Source organism: Rhodofomes roseus (assembly GCF_022264815.1).
Source record: "Rhodofomes roseus strain CIRM-BRFM 1785 chromosome Unknown C8Q71scaffold_4, whole genome shotgun sequence".
NCBI lineage: Eukaryota > Fungi > Basidiomycota > Agaricomycetes > Polyporales > Fomitopsidaceae > Rhodofomes > Rhodofomes roseus.
Genome location: NW_025952960.1, coordinates 133,924 through 154,429, shown reverse-complemented (window position 1 = coordinate 154,429; position 20,506 = coordinate 133,924). Strand labels below are relative to the sequence as shown.

The following is a 20,506-nucleotide window of genomic DNA, read 5'->3' as shown; positions in this document are numbered from 1 at the left end:
GGCGGACGCAGCGACCACTCTCCGCCGTCCACGCACTCGGACAAGCCTCCGCGACGTGAGTACGAGTGCAACCTATTCTAGAGAATAAATTTGCTGACATTGTGCGGTTGTATGCGTAGGGCTTCCTGTGAACGGCAGTCCGGAAACCGCCGACCCAAAATTTAGCAGAGGTCGTTCAAGTTGAGCTGGCTTCTCCGTTTGCTTTGTCTCCGTGAAAGCATCTTCCGCGCGGGCTGGCGGTCATAGCACTGAGCCAGGATGGCCACGCAAATGTTCCAGACCTGTCTCCGAACAAGACCACGCTTCTCAGCCGCTCTCGTTGGCAAGTCCTGGGCAACGCGGCGACATGCAGCCACCGCTGCAGCAACCAATCCTGGCGAGAGTGACGCGCCCGAACGTCCTTCGTATCCTCTCTCGGACCAGGATCTGCTCCGTCTCAGATTTCAGCGCAACATTGGGGTGTCCGCACATATTGACTCTGGCAAAACGACATTGACCGAACGGATATTGTACTACACTGGACGCATCCGGGAGATCCACGAAGTCAGAGGGCGAGACAATGTTGGAGCGAAGATGGACAGTATGGAGCTGGAGAGGGAGAAGGGTATCACCATCCAGAGTGCGGCGACATACTGCGACTGGGTTGCTACCATGCCAGCGACCGGAGAGCAGGAGAAGTACGCCATCAACATCATTGACACGCCAGGTACGTCGAGCAGTCAGCACCGTTGGGTCATGCATTGACAGCACCCAGGTCACGTTGACTTTACTATCGAGGTCGAGCGGGCGTTGCGTGTCCTGGACGGTGCTATTCTGGTCTTGTGTGCGGTCTCCGGTGTACAGAGTCAGACAACTACGGTCGACCGGCAAATGCGGCGGTACAACGTTCCTCGGGTTTCGTTCATCAACAAGATGGACAGGTACGCAACAACCCATTGCATCGAGTGCGGCTGATGCTCAACTGCGTGCAGACCTGGTGCAAACCCATGGCGTGTCATTGAGCAAATTCGGACTAAGCTGCGCATCCCTGCGGCTGCTGTGCAGGTGCCCATCGGTGTTGAGGATGAGCTCAAGGGCGTCGTCGACCTCGTGCGCTGGAAGGCCATCTACAACGAGGGCGAGAAGGGGTGAGCCATCACCTCCGTGCATGTTCTGCCCCTAACCCTAGCACTACAGCAACACCGTCGTGGTCTCGGACGAGATTCCGGACTCCGTCCTCGACTTCGCCAAGCAGAAGCGGCGCGAGCTCATCGAACAGCTGGCCGACGTCGACGAGGAGATCGGCGAGATGGTCATCATGGACGAGGAGCCCAACACCCAGCAGCTCGCGGAGGCCATCCGCCGCGCGACTGTCGGGCTCAAGTTCTCTCCGGTCTTCCTGGGTTCTGCAGTCAAGAACACTGCGGTGCAGCCGTTGCTGGATGGTGTCTGCGCGTATCTCCCCACTCCTTCAGAGAGTCAGGTTGTTGCGCACGATACCTCACTGCCTGCCGACACTCCGATGGTTCCTCTCGTTCCCGCTGCTAAGGCGCCGCTCGTTGCGCTTGCGTTCAAGCTTGAGGAAGGTCGTTTCGGCCAGCTGACGTACATGCGTGTGTACCAGGGTAGCTTCCGTAAGGGCCAGTTCATCTGGCATGCGCGCTCCGGCAAGAAGGTCAAGGTTCCACGTCTCGTGCGCATGCACAGTAACGAGATGGAGGACATTGATGAGATTGGGCCTGGTGAAATTTGTGCGATGTTCGGTGTGGAATGTTCCTCTGGCGATACCTTCACAGATGGTTCGACGTCATACTCGATGGTACGCTGTCGTACCAGAGACCAGTTGATTGATCACTGATCTGTCCATGTAGATGTCCATGTTTGTGCCCGAACCCGTCATCTCTCTGTCTCTCACACCGAAGGGCCAGGAAACGCCGAATTTCTCTCGTGCTCTCAACCGGTTCCAAAAGGAAGACCCGACGTTCCGTGTACATGTCGACTCAGAGAGCAAGGAGGCGAGTCTCCCTCACTAGCCAGTCTGACTGTTCGACTCATGATGTCCTACCAGACGATCATCTCCGGCATGGGCGAACTCCATCTCGAGATCTACGTCGAGCGTATGAGGCGTGAGTACAACGTCGATTGCGTCACGGGCAAGCCACGCGTTGCGTTCCGCGAGACGATCACGCAGCGCGCCAACTTCTTCTATACGCACAAGAAGCAGACCGGCGGCGCGGGCCAGTACGCGCGTGTCATCGGCTTCGTCGAGCCCATGCAAGCCGACCCGACCACTGGCAAGGACATCGAATTCGTAAACCAGGTCATGGGTGGGAACATCCCGACCAACTATATTCCGGCCTGTGAGAAGGTGAGGTGCTTGCTCGACTGCGGTGGCACAGCCATCTGACGATCACCCTTAGGGCTTCTATGAGGCACTCGAGAAGGGCACACTGTCTGGAAACCCGATCTGTGGCTCCCGGCTCGTGCTGCAGGACGGTCTCGCTCACTCTGTCGATTCGTCCGAGCTTGCTTTCCGGCTGGCCGTCATTGGTGCCTTCCGCGAGACTTACAAGAAGATGAGCCCCATCATACTCGAGCCCGTAATGAACGTCGAGGTCGTTGCACCGGCTGAGTTCCAGAGTACGTTCCACTCAGGATCAGTATAAAAAAAGAGGCTGATGATGTGGTTCAGGCGCGGTGATTGGTGGCCTGAATGCGCGCCGCGGAACGATCACGGACAGTGAGGTCCGCGAGGAGGAGTTCACGTGTAGGGCGGATGTTGCGCTGAACGACATGTTCGGCTACTCCAGCCACTTGCGCGGCGTCACTCAGGGCAAGGGTATGTACCCCTTACTTCGCTCGGAACCTTCCGTCGCTGACTGTTTCTTCTTGCAGGTGAATTCAGCATGGAGTACAAGGTGAGGAGCCCTCTACTTGTCAAGTGTAGCGTCGTGCTGACTGGTCCTCCTAGACCCACTCGCCCGTCATGCCTCAGGTACAGAAGGAGCTGGAGGAGGCGTACAGGAAGACCCTCCCCCAGTCGAAAAAGTAGACACTATGATATCATTGTACAGCATCTAATACCGGTCCTTGCTTTCGTCGTCATTGTGGTCATTTCTAGACGCATTCCACACTGTGCTATAGCATATCATGCATCCTAACGTCGACGAGCCACTGCTGGCTTCTTGTGCCCACTTGAACCGGTACGCGCTTATGCTTTGAGCGCTCTATCTACTTGTGGTACGTGCATCTATAGGCAGTGCAGTTTCCACTGCGGGGTGGCCAGTGCAATGGCACGGTCTGTCACAGGCCCCACAAGTTGGTCATGGTACGTCAACATTCCCGGGAACTCAGTAGCTCTCCAACGACTGATACGTGCGGTACAGTATCTCGATCCGATTGGACTCCGCGTCACTCTGGGTCCTGCTACCTCGGCGACTACGTACTCGATCAACTATCTGCGGCGATTGGTATATATAGGAACTTATATGCTATTGGTGGTTCGCTCCTCGTGCATTCACACACAACAGTTCGTACCTCTTCGAACCTGATGATCCGAACAAGCTTGTCAAATGGCTACAGTTGGTGCTGCGACCTGACGCTAGATGCTATAAGAATGAAAGAAGATCAACACAGCCGTAGTGATCGTATGTTGGCAATGTGCTATTTCATGCCGCTTGGTTCTGCGCGCACACCCAAGCAACACTCCCAACCTCACCTCACCGAAATCCAGCTGCAGCATGTCAATGAGTTCAAGTGCACAGATTGCAGACCTCCAAGACGTGTGAGTTTGTTGTCTGGATTACTCGGTTTAGCTACTTACATGTTGCACTTCTCTAGCTTTGAAACAGACTGTATGTGTGTTGCATTCAGCAGTGAGTTTCCCTCGCGGACTGCTTGCGACAACGCGACTGAGAAAGGACAAGCATTGATCTTTTATGATCACATCGTCAACATCGAGGAAGAGACTCAGTTCATCTGGAGAAGAAAATTTAACGGCGCATCTTGGACCCTTCTCGCTAATCGCATACTCCTATTCGTGTACGCGATGAGTCTGTTGGTGCAAGTATTTGACTGGGACACCTACTTGGTACGTGACAACACCCTATTCGTTCCCGTCGAAGACTCATCGTGTGCAAGGGCTGTGCAGCAACTCTCTTTTTGTTCTATGCATCCAATCTCGCGCTGTGTGTGGTCGTTGCAGGTTTTGAGATTTCATCTTCTGGGTTGCGTCCACGCTGACTGATCTTATCAGTGTTCTCAGCCCTCCGGGCATATGCGATCAGCTCCCGAAATGTCTTTGTTGCGCTCTCAGTGTTCTCTTTCGGAGTAGCACCGATACTCATCAACATGGTGGGTTTTTTTTGGTCGGTATGATGCAACTTCTGACCATGCACATACTACAGTACACTATCATTGAATCATCAGACGTATTCGTCGGTTGGATAGGTAATGCTCCTATGTGCTACCAGAACTCCAGATACTCCGTTGGAACGGCTCAGCTGTGAGTCTCGTATCGTCGGTTGTGAAGTCATCTAATATAGTACTGGACGTCAGGTGTGGGTTTCTCGTTTGGCGACCGCATGTGCGCAGTTGACAAGGTTGCTCAGTATACAGCTTAGCTGGCTCGTCTGCGATTTTCTCGGATATGATTGTCATTGGCGCTACGTGGTCCAGGACGTACGCCGCTAGTCGGCAAGCGAGAGTTCACGCTCCGCTCATGGATCTCGTCTTTCGCGACGGTATTCTACAACCTCCATCACGTTGTCCTCACCGCTGATGTGACACTGGACAGGCACGACATATTTCTTGTGAAGCATACATGTCCTTCGTGCCATTGATTAGCTCATTGAGACTCATGTCAGTTTAATGTTGATCCTCAACATCGCACAGACTGGCGTGGCAACCCTATGGTTCGATGACGCGACTGTGAGTGTATTTGGCATGTGTGGCTGAAGCACGGCTGACAAGTATGATGCGCAACGCCAGACAGATAGCTCATATACCTCATACTTCATCATCCCGTGCGTCACAATGTCGCCCGGTCTTCATCCTCGACGTTCACAGGACTCACTACTTTCTTTGATACCACCCCGTTCGCCACTCTTGCGGCGTTGCAGTCTCGGTCCGATACTCATCTCACGCTTCATTCTCCACCTACGCCGGACCAGCCTGTCGCATGAGTCCTCAACACACGAGACATCGACCGCCGAGCCACGGAGCCGCTCGCCTACGATGCATTTCCGTACTAGAACACTCCAACTTGCATCCAGCACAGTCGACGATATGGGCAGCTCGCTTACCTTCATGTCCGGCTTCAGTGGAGATGTTCGCGAGGATGATGCAAATGCAGACGTATCCAACCACGAGCTCAACCCAGCAGTGGGGCTACATGACTTTGATTAAGTCTTCGTACTACGTGGTATCCCCCAATTTATGGTCCGATTCCGATATTCAATGAAACGTGTTAGTGAGACAAATCAACACATGCTCGGTGGGTTTCCAGTCACCATTCGACGTGGAGCACAGAGTTCGGTCGTGAACACGGTGATCGCTCCCTGATTGCGCATTGGTCTCTCCCATACGCTGCTGACGATTGACCATGTATCCGGACATAGCGTGGCTCACTAGCACTTACGAAGTAATGCTGAGAGTGCTACATATGCGTTGTGCGCATCGGTACGTGCCTCGCCTGGACCTCCCTCGCCGTTGTCACGATTATGTAGTGCATTCTTCACTAGTCTCCGACTCTCCGTTGCATATCATGATAACTTAGCCGGCAAGCGTCATTCTTCACCACAGACTAACAGTGTTCTCGGCCTCTTTTGGTATCTCCCTGCTTTAGTCGTGTCACAATGTACTGCGTCCCAGCTTTCGCGGAGGGGGTGGAGTGGACACGGACTTGCTCAGCCCGCAGCAGCTGGTCATTTCGCAAGAAAAGTGCGTTTTATCTATATCTTGTCAACGTGAAGACGTCTCGATGTTTGTGGCGTCTGTTCGTCTGTTCTTCAGCGTTCTGATGATTTGCGTTTGCAGCGCGTCCTCCAATAGGTCTACGCCAGATATGTCATACAAGTCTAGTGTTTGGCAACTCGGCATACCTCAGCAAGTCCATCATCTATAAACTGTGGCTACTGATGCATGCACGGCGACTCCTGGACGCCCAGAATCCCTTCAATATCTGTTTGGGCGTAACGCATGAACTATACAGCATGCACGGCGTTCACCTGTCCCAGTGAAACGACCGTTGTGAGACCGTCAGGGAAACATTCCACATCCAGGCTACTCACCGCGTCTCCGGTGCTACCTGCGCTTGCGAGCCTCTCCGTATTTCTAGGCTTGGACGAGGTGGATTCTTGGTCAACGGCAATCGGAAGTCGGACGCACCCCACCATCGGTTCGTAATTTCCTCCTCAGTTCCTGTTCCATTGCTCACTTGACCCTAGAGCAGACCGTTTGTCATGAAGTTTGCTAGCCTTCGCACGTTCGCCATCGCGGGGTTCGCGACCCTTCAAACCGTCTCCGCTGTACAATGGATTCAGGTGAGTATATGCGGGTGGCGCATCCGGCCTTTGTCCCTGATACGATTTGTCAAATATGAAGTACACCGACGCGAATTGCATCGGGAGCCTCATCGATGTTGGGTCCAACACAGGCGGCGACGCCACATGCATCCAGCAAACCGGCGACTCGATCTATTTCGAGGCGAGCCGCGGCGGTGTCGAGTGTACGATGAACGTATACAACGACCTGGCCTGCTCGCAGTTTGCCTACACCATCGGTGATGGTTGCCAGGACTTTGGAGGGTTCAGAAAGTCCGTCTTGGTCACTTGCTAAGGGTCATGCATGTATGATTTGGCGAATAACGCCTTCTGAAGGACGCCGGGGATACCTACGACGCAACACCATGTCAACTGGCATAATCAAGATTTCCACCACGTATCAGAGTTATAACACAATAGTAGACGGGACAGGCGAGTATGAAGCTCCCACATTGATGACATGTGGCGTGAAGCAGAGTTCCTAGCATAGCAAATCAACGACGCAGTGATGTAGACACCAGAATTCAGCATGACCCTCTTACGAAGCCATGAACGTAGTAGAGATATTACTCTCCTCATCAACCTCCATGGCGCCCGCAATTCCGATCATCTTCTCCGCGACCATCGCCTTCGTCGCCGCCCTCCTTACTTTCTTCGCCTCCCGCTTCAGCACACGCCTGCTCAGCGGGTTCGCGCTCGCCATCGAGCGCCGCGCGTGCTCCTCCACTGGTGCATCATATGTGGGTACATCATGCGATTTCCTCAGGCGCTTCGGCTGGCGTTCGCCCGGGTCCCGCACGCCACTCGCCACAGTCGACGCGGGCGACGGCGAGCGGGAGCGCTTGCGCGGTATCGCGGGCGCGAGGTCGTCCTCGTCCATCTGCTTCCCGTCCTCATCCATCACATCGACGACCTCCTCCGGCTCGAGCTCCATCGCGTCCGGTCCGGGGACCCCGCCGAACGCGCCCGCGTCCGCCGCGCCGAAGAGCCCGTCGAGTGTGAACGGCTTAGCGAACTCCGTGACGATCTGCGCCTGGCCGACGGACTCGGCGCCCGGCGCGACGGTGCGCTCGCCGCCCTCGACAATGGTCGAGGGGATGAGCGAGGGGTGGACGTCGGGCGGAACGGAGCAGTAGGGAATCTTTTGGTGATTCCAGTCGGTCAGGACTGTGCGGGCGGCGGAGAGAATGTCGGGCGTGCCGCCTTTGAGCAAGCGGCCGGTTGTCAGCGCGAGCATGGTGAGGAACTGTAGTGTCGGGCCAATCTCAGGGATGTTGTAGATTTTCTTGAGCGTCTCAGTATCTGTCCGACCGAGAATCTCTTCCACTACAGAGAAACGAGCAGTATTAACGAATCGCCCTCGGAATTGCAGGCGAAGAAATTCCTACCTAGAGCAATGGGGTCGTCGATGTCTTCGACTTTGATGACGTTGCGCAGTAAGACGTTACTCCTCGACTTGCTCTTGCCATCATCGAAGTCATCCTCATCAAAAACAACACCAGGCGAGTCGATCACCTTCAAGCCTCGCTCCAGCTGTATGGTCTGCAGCTCCTTTGTGTGGCCAGGCTGCGCGGCGACCGGGCAGACCTTTGCCCGCCTCAGAGTGTTGATCAAGCTGCTCTTACCGACGTTCGGGTAGCCGACGACTCCGACGGTGACAGTCTGAGCAGAACTGGGTTTGTATGCCTTGAGTAGGCGAATGAGAGCGGGTGCGGTGGGCGAAGAGAGCCTCGATCGCTGATTATTTGATGCGGACTTGAAGGGAAGGGTGGGCGTGGTATGGCGGAGGTAGCGCAGCCAAGCTTGCGCATTGTCACGGGGAACGAGGTCTGACGCAGCTGAGCACGGCAGCTAGACACCAAGAACTAGAGATACTCACCGATTTTGTTGAGAACAAACACCAGTCTTTTGCCTTCGCTTTCTCGCCGCCGCACCTCTTCTTCCACCAGCCTACTCCTGCATCCCTCCGGGTCGCGGGCATCAAGCACCATCACGATGATGTCCGACTCATCGATGACTTTGTGCAGGGCTCGTATGTAGTGTCTGCGGATTTGCTCCTTCGTCTTCGCTAAGCCACTCGTGGATGAGGACGGATCGCTGAACGCCAGGTCGTCCGATGGTATTGCGGCTTCCGCCATGGCAGCTAGAGACGACAGAGTAGGCTCCGTTGCCATCTCTGCATCGCCGTCCGTTCTGCGTGGAGGGATGGGGTGCTGCCGGGCTTCGTCAATCCAAGGGGCACAGCGGGTAAGATGAGGCTTTACTCACTGGATGTACCTTTTCCTTCTCCGCATTTCGTACCTTCAGACTAGGTAGACGCGGTATTCCAGGGTCCTTCTTCAGCTCTGCTCGCGCGAAAAGACGTGAGATGGACATAACGTTTGTCAAGCGAAATACTGACTGCTTTTGAGGGGAACGTCGACCTTGCGGTTCTCTGAGTAGCTTTTAATTGAGCAGCGGAAACAAGTAAGATGAAAGGTACGGACTGTTTCTGCCCATCGTTATTGAATTTTACTACTTCCGCGATGCGTGTAGCGCGAGCAAGAGCGACTGAGTTGAGGGACGAGGATACAATTTGGGCTTGAGGCGATCTTTGCACACATGCGGCAGCACGGGATCACTACTTTCCTGATTTGGCAACAAGTCGAGCGATTGCTCACTGGGCTCAAGCGCTCAGGCTCGCCGCTCGCTTGTACTTGTACCGCCACGTAGCTGCTCAGCCGCTTCACTGAACTTGCTACCAACTAATATCGAGCGATGGGAATTTACGAAATCTACGTATGGCTCAACGCAGATCCTACGATTCAGCTCAAGAGTTACTTACCGTGAAATGCAACTTGGAGACTCCAGCAAGGCTCTAGCAATCCTTTCGGTCCATCATGAGGTTTATTCTGATATTCAGACCCTCTTCCAGTGATTGCGTCGAAAGCTTCTCTTCCGGCTGCGGATGACAACAACACGCCGACTGCTTCAAGTTTTATCGTGAGTCTGAACGCCGCCGCATGAAGTCTTCCTCTGAGAATCAAGTTGATGGTCAACGGCCCGTACCTGGTATGAATGGGCTACTACAGTATCATTAGATTGCTGCACACTCAAGCCTTCAGAATATCCAACCGGTACGCAGCTCGTGTCGGGAACGACAACCACAACCACCAGAACGCAGATCTCGGCAATATCCGCCAGATTCAGGACTTGCCAGTGGTTGCCCCGGAACCGCTGTGCCTGTTGCTCTCGCTAGCCTCGACCTTTAAGTTTCACCTTTCCCTCGACCACATCCAAGCCGCGACAGTACCCACTTCGCTCCTACAGCCCCAGGATCTGCTCCAGAGCACTGTCTAGACCGCGTGGCGATATTGCGACACCTCTGGGCGCAAGCGGCATCTTGCATTCACCTGGACAATCGGTGCCGCGGTTTGGGGACTCACTGGCACCTAGGCGTACCCATGCCGTGCCCATAAGTACGAAAAACTATCCCCTGCATTGAGTTGTTCCGGACGCTAGCACAATCGACCACGTGTACTTGCATCGCGCAGCCCTGACACGACAACAGGTTGGTGTACACCGTGTACATTCGTATACGCATTGTGCGTGTGCGTTCGTCGGGTCTGTCATCCATCTCGCCCGGACGTAGCTCGGTTGGACATGCAGCACGTCCTTGGCATCCTCTCCATTCCTTTCCCCTTCATCGGTGGGTCCAGGCGACACGGTACTACAGCATTGGCACCTCGTACAGCACAGAACGTACTGAACTACGACCTCTGGTACAAAATCGCGACCTACCTCTCAGTAGAAGATGCGCGCACTCTATCAACGGTCTCCCGCGAATGCCATGCAGCGGCTGTTCGACACTCCCTGTCGTTCGTCAAGCCAACGGATAAGGCCCAACTGCAAAAGCTCTGCTCCTCTCTGTCTAATGCCGTATACTATCCCTCATCACTCTTGCATGAGCTGCAGATAGGGCGCGAGGCTCTAGGGGCGCTATCCTACTCCACCGTCTGGGTACCGCATCATTTCGATACGGCGTCACCCATCCCCGGTGGACTCGCGGACCTCCTGGGGCGGACAGTAAACTTGCAGGTCCTGTCGCTCCATTGCGCAGAAGGCCTCATTGAGGCCAATCCTAGTGTCGGGGACGCACTCGCACGGCTTGAATGGCTTGACTGCCTAGAGCTCATGGACATCGGCGAGAAGACGTTCGCCGTCACGATGCGGATGGCCAGTCGACCCACACAGTTCACTTTGTCATACGAGACCCGCAAGTCTTCCGCCAGCGACCTTCTCACTTTAACACAACTGCCCCTCCTGGGGCGCGTGCGCACCCTTGGCCTTCACGGATTCGTGTTCAACAACGCCCCAGTCAATGCAAACCTCACCGGCGCCGACCTCATCCGACCCTGGCCAGCTGTGCAGGACCTGCGCCTCTCGTTCTGCGCGTGGCTCCCCTTCTACCAGCTCTTCCCCAACCTGCGCAACCTCTCGATGTTGCGGGTCTGCGGGATGCCCAAGACGGACATGGACTTCGTGCGGTGGCCGTCGACAGTGCCCCTGGAGCATGTCGTCGCGGACCAGCACAACGTGCGCTGTATCATGGGCACCCCTGTGCGGTGGCTCGACATCCAGACGTACTTCACAGACAGCGATGCGACGCTCCGCGCAATACACGAGACCACACCTGTCGTGTTGTCCATGTTATGCACCGAGTTTGAAATGCACCACAGCGAGTTCTGGGAGGGCTTAGTTGCTACAGCGACACTACCACGGTCGCGACTGCGGTATCTGATGCTAACGCTCAAGTGTGTCCAAGCAGACGCTCTCCGATGGCTGGTAAGTCCGCAGTGCGAGACCTGTCTGTCTACCCTTTCAAATGACTGAGTGATCCCTGGTTCGCTAGAAAGACATGGCCCCGCTCCTCGCAGCGACCCGCCTACTCAGCATCCGCCTCATCGTCGTCGACGTAGGCTCGCTTTCCCAGGTCCAGGAGCAGCAGCACTACGACGCCGAAACTGGGGTAGCCCCGGCCGTATGGCACGGCGACCCGCTTCGCGTTCCGTCCTACTGGCAAGATTTCTTCCGGATGGCACAAAGCTCACTCGCGGGCGCGATACCGTCGCTGCGCCTCTTGTCGATGCTTTACGTGGCTAGACCGAACTTACCCCTGCAGATCCGATATTGTGATGACTACGACGGGGAGTTCTCGTGGTGGCGCGTGGCAGAGGGCGAGGGCGATGAATACCGCACAGTTGACGCTATGCCTCTGGATATTGGGGAGGCGGTTCATCGACATCTTTTGTCCGGGGAGTTCGAAGAGAGACTGGATTTTGATGGTGATTTTGTTCGTGATATCGCATTGGGATAACGGCTGACCCGTTATGTTCTAGGTGAGATGCTAACCCTCGGGCGGGCGGAGTGGACTGCTTGACATCTGGGCATCCCAAGCGCTTGTACATCTCAATGCAGGTAGACCACGATCTGACGTTGTCACCTTCGTTGCTCAGTGAATGCGACTGCGCTAACATAACGAATGCTCCTGTCAACCAATGCGACGTTCGTTGCCTACGGGGCCTGTATGATTCTCCATGCTCGTATTGCGTCGAGACGTTCCCCATGCTTGCATATAAACAGGCCCCTCACACGCGTTTCGTAGCTGTCACCTAGGCGGCGATGACCGAGGACGCCGCGCTGCTAACAACCGGTGATGTATGGTCGGCCGCCTGATGGTCTGTGTATACCCAACGATGCATGAGTGCATGTTCCTCGTGCGAAGACATGAATTGACACCGCAGTACTTGCAGGGCGCTTTAAAATCCTTCTTTTGGTTACCACCATACCGTGGCTTGCACTCGAAGACATGTACAGTAACACGGAAGCACCAGTGTCGGGAAATCCTGTATCGCGGACAGACCGGAACCTGTTCTAATGTAAAGTAATATGGCTTCCGAACGTCAGTTATGTCACCAACTATCACGATATCAATCACTTGCCATTCTATGGTCTTCGGTACTTGGGTATGCTTCTGTGCGAGGACTCATTCTGATGTTTAGGCAAGGTTTAGAAGACCAGAACCCGAGCTTTTCAGAGATACCACGAATAGTGTTACTGCGTGGCAGAGACGCGGTGGGTGGACCCTTCTTGCTTCTTACCTTCACTGTCGACAATTTTCCCACGGTCCCGACCTCCTAAGGGGTGAGGCAGACGGACGTGCGGACGACCTAAGGAGCTATATAGACTCTCTAAGGCAATAGACTAGTACTCCCTGAGTGTCTAGTCCTACTCGATGTCGCAGTCATCGAAGAAAACACCGGCGTCGAAAGACGCTAAGTCGGCAGGGACACGTAGCGCCAGCCTCCGACCAGGCGGCTCGCCAGCTAAGTTCGACGACTCGCCGGACATGGTTAGCAGCAGGAAGAAAGTGGACACGTACGAGAAGGCCTATGCCTTGCTACGTAGCAAGGACTGGATACCTGAGGAAGACCGCCCGAACCTAGACTCGATGGCGAGCGGCCTGCTGCACCTGGCTGGGCACGCATCGGCACCGGTACGGGAGGCCCTCTGCGCCTTCGCGACTTACACCAAAGCCATTTCGGACGACCAAACCTCCAACGCCCTACTCGCAAAACTCGGACCGACGATCGACAAGATAGCGGAAGCTACGCGAACTTGGGCGGAGGAAACCGAGGATGAGGAGCAGCGCAAGGCAACGGAATTAGAAGGGGTGATGGGCAGGCTGGTGGCCGAGGTGAGCAAATTATCGGACAGTCAGGCCCGTCTTGTGAAAGAGATGGAATCCATGGGGAGGATGCGTACGGAGTTCCAGGAGGTGATGCAGAAGACAGCGACAGCGACAGCTGCAGCACCTCCACCGGCGGACCACCGCCACTGGGGCGAACCGCCGGAGGATGGCGAGATACAGGATAATGACCAGAGGCGGTCCTACGCGGACATGGCGCGTCGCCAACTCCCTAGGGAGCACGCACCGACGATCGCGCGGCAGGAGAGGAACGCACGCCAAGTACTGGTGGATGTGAAATCCCGAGCGGATGCTGAGGGAAACCCCCTCACGGAGCAGGAGCTAGTCGAGAAGGCGAACCGCGCTCTCGAATTGATGAACAAGGACCCGGCAACGTACCCTGAAGGGGAACGCTTCACCGCGGTGAGCAAACTCAGGGAAGGCGGTCTCCTATACGAGACGTCGAGTGCGCGAATGGCCAAGTGGCTGCTGAAGACGGATAACATGGGCTCGTTCACGAAGAGCTTTGGCTACGAGGCGGTGATCCGGGAGAGGGGTCACCTAGTCTTCTTCAGAAACGTCCCTGCTTACTTCCTGCCCAGCGAGCAGGCCTATCGCTCGCTCGAGAAGGAGAATGACTGGGCTACGCGCAGCCTAATGACGTGCCACTGGATAAAACCAGTCGAGAAACGGAAGCGGGGGCAACTGACTGCCCACATGCTTGTTAAGTTCCGCACGCTCAAGGCGGCAAACGCGGCGCTAATGTACGGGGCTACGGTCTTGGGTCGCAAGATCAAAACCGAGAAGCAACCCAAGGAAGCGAGGCGCTGCCTCAAGTGCCAGAGATTTGAGCCGAGTCACCTCGCGGCGCACTGTCGCGGTGACGACACCTGCGGTACTTGTGCTTCGACGGAGCACAAGACGCAGGACTGCACGGCCACTCCTGTGGAGTGGAAGTGCGTGAATTGTGACGAGAATCACAATAGCCACGCCTCCTGGGACAGGTTATGCCCAACCTTCATCCGTGCTAGCCAGAGGTTGCAACAGGCTGACCCGACGAGCAAATACCGTCTGTTTCCTGATCTCGAAGACCCAACTACATGGGAGCTCCGTACCGAAATGACTGACTGGGAAACCTTCGCTGCGGCAACGGCTCCCCGGTCAGCCAGGCCTCCCCTCAGACACACGCCACCTTCCCAAGGTGTGGTGTCAGATGACTGGTACCGAGACGTGACGAACGTCCTTGACCCACCCAGAGTGGAACGCCCGAGGTCCCCGAACCGAGGACGTCCTGCCCTATCATCCGCAAATGCGGTCCCCGTTGCTACTGATCGCTCACGCCCTCAGACGCGCAACTTCCGACGCGATCCGAGCGGGAAACGACAGTCAACGTTGACGAAAGAAGGCGGGTTTGGACGGCGCTCACCATCAACGGCACGACCCAGGCCTCGGCAGTCAAACAGTAGCCAGGAACTATGGGACCACTATGATGAATGACGACACCAAGACCTTGAAGATCTGCCAGCTGAACGTCAACAAGTCGAACACCGCCCAATCCGCCCTTCTCCACAGCATAGATGACTTCGACATCGTCGCCCTTCAAGAACCGCACATCGACTTCTTGAAGAACACCCGCGCATCACAAAACTGGGTAGTGATCTACCCAAGTGGACACAAGGATAGCGACGCTACGTCCCGCTCGCTAACCTTAATCAATAAGCGTGTCTCCACTAACAGTTGGACAGCGATCCCAATCCGCTCAGCGGACATCACTGCTCTCACTATCCGTACCTCCACCACACTCCTGCACGTCTTCAACATCTACAACCCGCAAGACAGTGAGCTGGCGCAGGCGTGTCTAGCTCGAGAGACAAGGAAACTGCTTCGGGACGAAGAGGACGAGGACGTCCAAGTCCTCTGGCTTGGCGACTTCAACCGACACCACCCGCTGTGGGACGACGAGCGAAACATTCACCTGTTCACCGACCAGAACCTGGACCGAGCGGAGAAGTTGATTGATCTGCTAAGTGCTTTCGACCTTCACATGCTCCTACCCGAAGGGCTACCCACCCTTGAAGCGTCAAACACTAAAAACCTTACCCGTCCAGATAACGTCTTTGCGACCAAAGGGCTGGCCGACAGCCTGCTGGAATGCACGACGGCAATGGACCTCCGCCCTCCCTGTACCGACCACTTCCCCATCATCACCACCCTTCAGCTGGATCTCCCTCGCTCAACACCGAAGACGTTTCGGAACTTCCGCAAGGTCGAATGGCCCGAGTTCAGAACGAAGTTGGTGATCCGTCTGCAGGAACTCCCAGACGTCGAGAGGGGCATACCCACGAAGGAAAGATTCGACTTCGTCCTAGACTCCCTGATGAATGCGCTGACCGAGACCATCGAGGAGACAGTGCCCGTGACTAAACCTCCCCCATTCGCCAAGCGCTGGTTCTCGAAGGAGCTGAATACTGTGCGACGACAAGTCGGACGGCTGGGACGACAGGCCTGGAAGCTCAGAGAGTTCCCAAACCACCCAGTCCACAAGGAGTACCGCTCTCTCCGCAACCAGTACGGCGACCAGATTCGGTCGGCCAAGCGCGCCCACTGGGACGCATGGCTGGAGGAGGCGGACACTCGCTCAGTCTGGACGGTCGGGAAGTACATCCGGGCAGGCTCTTCTGATGGCAGCAAAAGCAGAATCCCGCCCCTCCGACGCCCAAACAGCACGACACTGGAACGGGATAACGAAGCGAAGAGTAGAATCCTCTACGAAACCTTCTTTCCCCAGCCTCCTCCAGACATCGAGATCCCAGCTGACGAACCCTTTCCGCCAGATGCGTTCGGTTTCGCCAACGTCTCCGATGCGCAGATCCATGACGCGTGCAAACGCCTAAAGGAGTTCAAGGCAGCAGGACCTGACGGGATTCCAAACGAGGTATACAAACGGTGCGCAGACTTACTCATCCCAATTTTGGGTCCTCTGTTCCGTGCTACGTTCGATCTCCAACATTACCCGGAGAGGTGGAAGCAGTCCATCACAGTCGTGCTCCGGAAACCCGGGCGGACTGACTACTCTATTGCCAAGTCCTATCGCCCCATTGCTCTCATGAACTGTATGGGAAAGATCTTATCGTCCTGCGTGACAGAGACAGTCGAGTACGAACTCGAGCGGCTTGGCCTGTTTCCCAAACATCACTTTGGGGGCCGGGCCGGCCGAACTACGACAGACTCACTTCACCTTCTGTCGAAGACAGTACATGACGCCTGGCGTTCCAAGAAGGTGGTCTCCATATTGTTCTTGGATGTGGAGGCCGCCTTCCCAAGCGCAATCCCTGAGCGACTATTCCACGAGATGCGCAAACTGGGCATACCAGAGTGCATCGTCGGGTGGCTTCGACGTAAGCTGCACGGGAGACAGACCAAGCTCTCATTTGACGATTTTGTATCTGAGCTCTTCGTGATACTCAGCGGCATAGACCAGGGGTGCCCCCTCTCCGTACTGCTCTACAAGATTTACAACCTGCTGCTACTCGAATGCGTAAACGAGCGGAACGGGGAGATGGCATTGGGTTTCATTGATGATGTTGCTGCGCTCACAATCGGGAAAGATCTGAAGAGCACTACGAAGGCTCTCAAGAGCTACATGGAACGCCGTGGCGGTGCCAAGGAGTGGTCACGCACGAGAAACTCACGTTTCGAGGTGTCCAAGCTCAACTTGGTACATGCAGACCACAAACTCGCTGCAGATGACATGGGACCGCCCCTTGTGCTAGAGGATGGCACGGTCCAGCCTACCGACGCCGCGAAGTTCCTTGGCGTGTGGATAGACCGAAAGTTCCGGTTTAAACGGCAGGCTGAGTATGCCCTGAAGAAAGGGACCACCTGGCTGATGCAGTTTGGACGCCTCGCGCGCCCCAAAGGCGGTATATCCCTGCGACATGTCAAGGCCCTGTATCAGCAGATGCTTCTACCAGGCATGCTATACGCGGCGAGCGTGTGGATCACCCCACAGCGCCGCGTCGAAAACTACAAACGGCTGTACGGATCGGTTGGAGTGATCCGCAAGCTTGCGCGGGTGCACCGACAAGCTTGCATTATGATGACTGGGGCGATGAGAACGACGGCAACAGACGTTATGGAAGCGCACCTTAACATTCTCCCTTTCCACTTGCTCGTTGATAAGATGGTGATGCGCGAGGCCTCTAGGTTATGCACACTGCCGACCACACACCCCCTCCACCGACATGTCCGAAAAGCTGCCATATGGGTCCAGAAACATCGCAGCCCACTCCATGAAGTTCTGGCGGCCTACGACCTGCGACCGGAGGAGATTGAGACGATAGAGGCGACTCGCCTTCCCCCCGGCTGGCGATCGCCGTTCCCACTATCCATGGCGGAGAACAAGGAGGCGGCTTTAGAGGAAGAGGAGAAATGGGCTTACAAGCCGGGACCCCACGTCTACACTGACGGCTCTGACTTGGACGGAGGAGTGGGAGCTGCAGCGGTACTCATACGGCCAGGACACGACACCAAGGTCCTGCGATACCACCTCGGACGCGCGACGGAACACACGGTCTATGAAGCAGAGATCGTTGGCTTAGTCCTGGGAGTGACCCTCATCGCGCGCGAGCTCAACGCCAGGGTCGCCTCCTGTGCCGCCGACAACACCGCATGCCTACAAGCCACGCAGAATCGCAAGCCGCACCCGGCGCATTACCTCATCGACAGACTCCTCGGGGAGGTAGACAAACTCCAGAGACGTCACCCCGGCATCAGATTCACGTTACGATGGGTGCCAGGGCACAAGGGAGTGGAAGGAAACGAGCTTGCAGATGCAGAGGCAAAGCGAGCAGCGAGAGGAGAAGGGAGCGAGGAGAACCAATTACCGAGATGGCTGCGGAACAGCCTACCGGTCAGCCTCTCGAAAGTGCGGCAGACGCTGAACGAGCAACTCCACAACCAGGCGAGGGAGGAGTGGCGAGCCTCCCCCAGAACGGAGAGAATGGACAGGATCGACCCCGACCTGCCCTCACGGAGATACGGGAAGTTAGTCGAGCAGCTACCGCGCCGACACGCGAGCATACTCTTCCAGTTGCGAACAGAACACGCCCCACTACAGCAGCACCTCCACCGTATCCAACGAGCCGACTCACCTACCTGCCCGAACTGTGACACCGCCCGCGAAACGGTCTATCACTTCCTCCTCGAATGCCCGGCGCACGATGACCACCGCGCGAGGCTAGCGCACGACCTTGGACCCGCCGTTGCGGGGTCGATCCGCCACCTTCTATCCGAGCCGAAAGCGTTGAGCCCGCTATTCCGCTACATCCACGCTACAGGCCGCTTCGCGGCCACGTACGGCGAGCTCACGCTGCGAGACAGCGAACGGAAATGATCGCCTACGGCGATCAACTGCTACGACACCCACACCACCTACTATACCCTGTCTCATACTGTACTAGTACCCCCTATCTCGACGGTGCTCGAGCATACACAGCGATTCATTAGACGACCAACGGACTCTACATTATGTACATCTTATGTCTACATAGGGCTACGCCCTCAGTGACAATAAAGGGAACAAACAAACAAACAAGAGACGCGGTGATATGGATTGAGTTTCAGTTCACTGACTCGAATCGTACCAACGGGGTGCCGCCGGTTCTTGCCACTGGACAGTGGGTAGGACGGGTATCTTTCGGACCCTCGCGCACCTTTCGCTTTCTCCATGTCCTTGCTAGCTTGTGCAAAACTCGGTTCATGGGCCGCGGGACGTCGGTTATGCCTTCTACGCATCAAGGCCGATGGATGGAAGCGGCCAGCATGGTCATCGTGAAGTGCGAGAGGGCCTGCGCGCGCTGTCAATGAGTAGCACTCGTTGCGCGCGACCGTCAGTACCTGGTCGGAAGTTCAGTACGTCTCGTATCCGCTCGCCCAATCGCGAGCTGAGGATTTTGAAGATGGGGTGACGCCTTGTATGTGCCGATATCATGTCGCGACTAAACATTGCTGATCGTGAAGAAGACGCAGTGGGGCCATGCAGAGAACGGGAAACAATCATGGCATGCAGGAAACCATGCCTTCGTCAATGAGACAGTCACGCAGAGGAAATGGACGACGCACCTGCCGCATGTTTCGTGCAGATTGACGATGTCAGTCACAGCTTTGGGTCTGCACACATGGCTCCGCCAGCTTCTGCGGGACGTAGCCTCCTTGGTCCACTTGATGTTAAGTTAGTTCGGGCAGACCAGTACATCGAGCTCGGGTCTCGGGTCTCGAGACGTTGTGACAATGATCGTCTGGTCTTGAATACCAGCCATTAAGTACTCGTTGTCAAAGTGCGTTTTCGGGTCTACACAGCAACAGTCGAGCGATGTTCAGAGTCGGCAGACAAGTGAGTGACCGTAGTACGCACCGGCCTGAGCCTCATCGAACGTCAAGTCGCTCCCCAAGATCTGTGCCTCCTTCCTCGACCCCGTCGGAAGAGCCTTACCTGCTGCGAGGGCATCCTCGAGCTTCTGCTTCCGCTCGTGTGTCTGTCATTCTTGAGCCCCTAGAGACTTGACATACTAGGTGTACTGGCGACGCTCACGGGATTGCCGGCGAATGTAGCGTGAAGTCGACGGCTCGAAGCAGGGCCCGACGGCAGCGTGCTAAGTACGGTGTTTTGTTCGAGCGTTCATTTTCCGTTGCCGTACCTTGTTCTCAAGTCTTCTGGTCCGCCACGAAACAAAGCGAGACACCAGTGTGGTTGACGGCGTCGATTCATGAGCAGGCTGATTATGGTCACGGCGGTCCAGGTCCTTGTGGCTTATATAGGCGCCGGTGAATTACGTAACATGATCTTTGCGGCGTGCCGCGCGAATGTTCAACTTGCCGGTGGCACAAGCGCCCATCCAGTCGAGCCCCGGTCTGCCGCACAACTCCTCCTCCTCCTCCGTTCATACTTCGTCTATACTGCTTATTTCCGCAGCACATACATCATGTCTGATCAATTGCACAGTGACCTGACCCAAGGCATGAGTCGTGTCTGTTCGACGGCATTTGGAAGACTTCCAAATGCCATCGAACAACAACAACAAATGGATCGAAGGCATGATGAGCTTATGGCGTCCATTGCGAGGCTCGAGAACAACCTGGTTGGGCGGATCGAAGATTTAGGAGAGAAGATGCAGAGAGGTCAAGAAGAGTTACGGAGGGAGATGCAGAGAAGCCAAGAAGACTTACGGAGGGAGATGCCGAGAAGGGACGTCCTGTA

The 20,506-nt window shown here is 55.8% G+C and overlaps 6 protein-coding genes across 6 annotated transcripts; 4 read left to right on the top strand and 2 right to left on the bottom strand.

The window, feature by feature from the left end:
- The first annotated feature begins 4 nt into the window (after positions 1-4).
- C8Q71DRAFT_413662 (elongation factor G mitochondrial) lies at positions 5-3,195 on the top strand. The gene is made up of 11 exons (XM_047918404.1): positions 5-55; positions 120-706; positions 755-920; positions 972-1,127; positions 1,177-1,798; positions 1,851-1,994; positions 2,048-2,347; positions 2,400-2,619; positions 2,672-2,818; positions 2,875-2,897; positions 2,951-3,195. The coding sequence occupies exons 2-11, from the start codon at positions 259-261 to the stop codon at positions 3,029-3,031; spliced, it is 2,307 nt and encodes a 768-aa protein (XP_047782037.1). The 5' UTR covers positions 5-55; positions 120-258; the 3' UTR covers positions 3,032-3,195.
- Positions 3,196-3,452: 257 nt separating this feature from the next.
- On the top strand, positions 3,453-5,437 carry C8Q71DRAFT_740072 (uncharacterized protein; the record flags this gene model as incomplete). Its single annotated transcript, XM_047922747.1, has 12 exons — positions 3,453-3,508; positions 3,562-3,763; positions 3,820-3,854; positions 3,906-4,069; positions 4,120-4,183; positions 4,235-4,332; positions 4,386-4,485; positions 4,590-4,721; positions 4,775-4,790; positions 4,845-4,908; positions 4,969-5,003; positions 5,100-5,437. Coding segments are annotated over exons 2-12 (1,034 nt in total), but the record flags the coding sequence as incomplete, so codon positions are not given.
- A 774-nt stretch (positions 5,438-6,211) lies between these two features.
- On the top strand, positions 6,212-6,933 carry C8Q71DRAFT_413673 (uncharacterized protein). Its single transcript, XM_047918405.1, has 3 exons — positions 6,212-6,376; positions 6,426-6,521; positions 6,583-6,933. Exons 2-3 carry the CDS (start codon positions 6,441-6,443, stop codon positions 6,814-6,816), a joined length of 315 nt encoding a protein of 104 aa, XP_047782035.1. The 5' UTR covers positions 6,212-6,376; positions 6,426-6,440; the 3' UTR covers positions 6,817-6,933.
- C8Q71DRAFT_740062 (P-loop containing nucleoside triphosphate hydrolase protein) lies at positions 6,812-9,132 on the bottom strand. The gene is made up of 6 exons (XM_047922746.1): positions 9,008-9,132; positions 8,923-8,955; positions 8,790-8,866; positions 8,401-8,734; positions 7,910-8,350; positions 6,812-7,847 (listed from the first exon to the last, which is right to left on the bottom strand). The coding sequence occupies exons 1-6, from the start codon at positions 9,018-9,020 to the stop codon at positions 7,060-7,062; spliced, it is 1,686 nt and encodes a 561-aa protein (XP_047782034.1). The 5' UTR covers positions 9,021-9,132; the 3' UTR covers positions 6,812-7,059.
- An 880-nt stretch (positions 9,133-10,012) lies between these two features.
- C8Q71DRAFT_413643 (uncharacterized protein) lies at positions 10,013-11,623 on the top strand. Its single transcript, XM_047918403.1, has 2 exons — positions 10,013-11,345; positions 11,417-11,623. The coding sequence occupies exons 1-2, from the start codon at positions 10,164-10,166 to the stop codon at positions 11,477-11,479; spliced, it is 1,245 nt and encodes a 414-aa protein (XP_047782033.1). The 5' UTR covers positions 10,013-10,163; the 3' UTR covers positions 11,480-11,623.
- A 7,530-nt stretch (positions 11,624-19,153) lies between these two features.
- C8Q71DRAFT_683610 (uncharacterized protein) lies at positions 19,154-19,787 on the bottom strand (the record flags this gene model as incomplete). Its single annotated transcript, XM_047919786.1, has 4 exons — positions 19,154-19,328; positions 19,372-19,469; positions 19,497-19,600; positions 19,664-19,787. Coding segments are annotated over 4 exons (501 nt in total), but the record flags the coding sequence as incomplete, so codon positions are not given.
- Between the last annotated feature and the right edge of the window lie 719 nt (positions 19,788-20,506).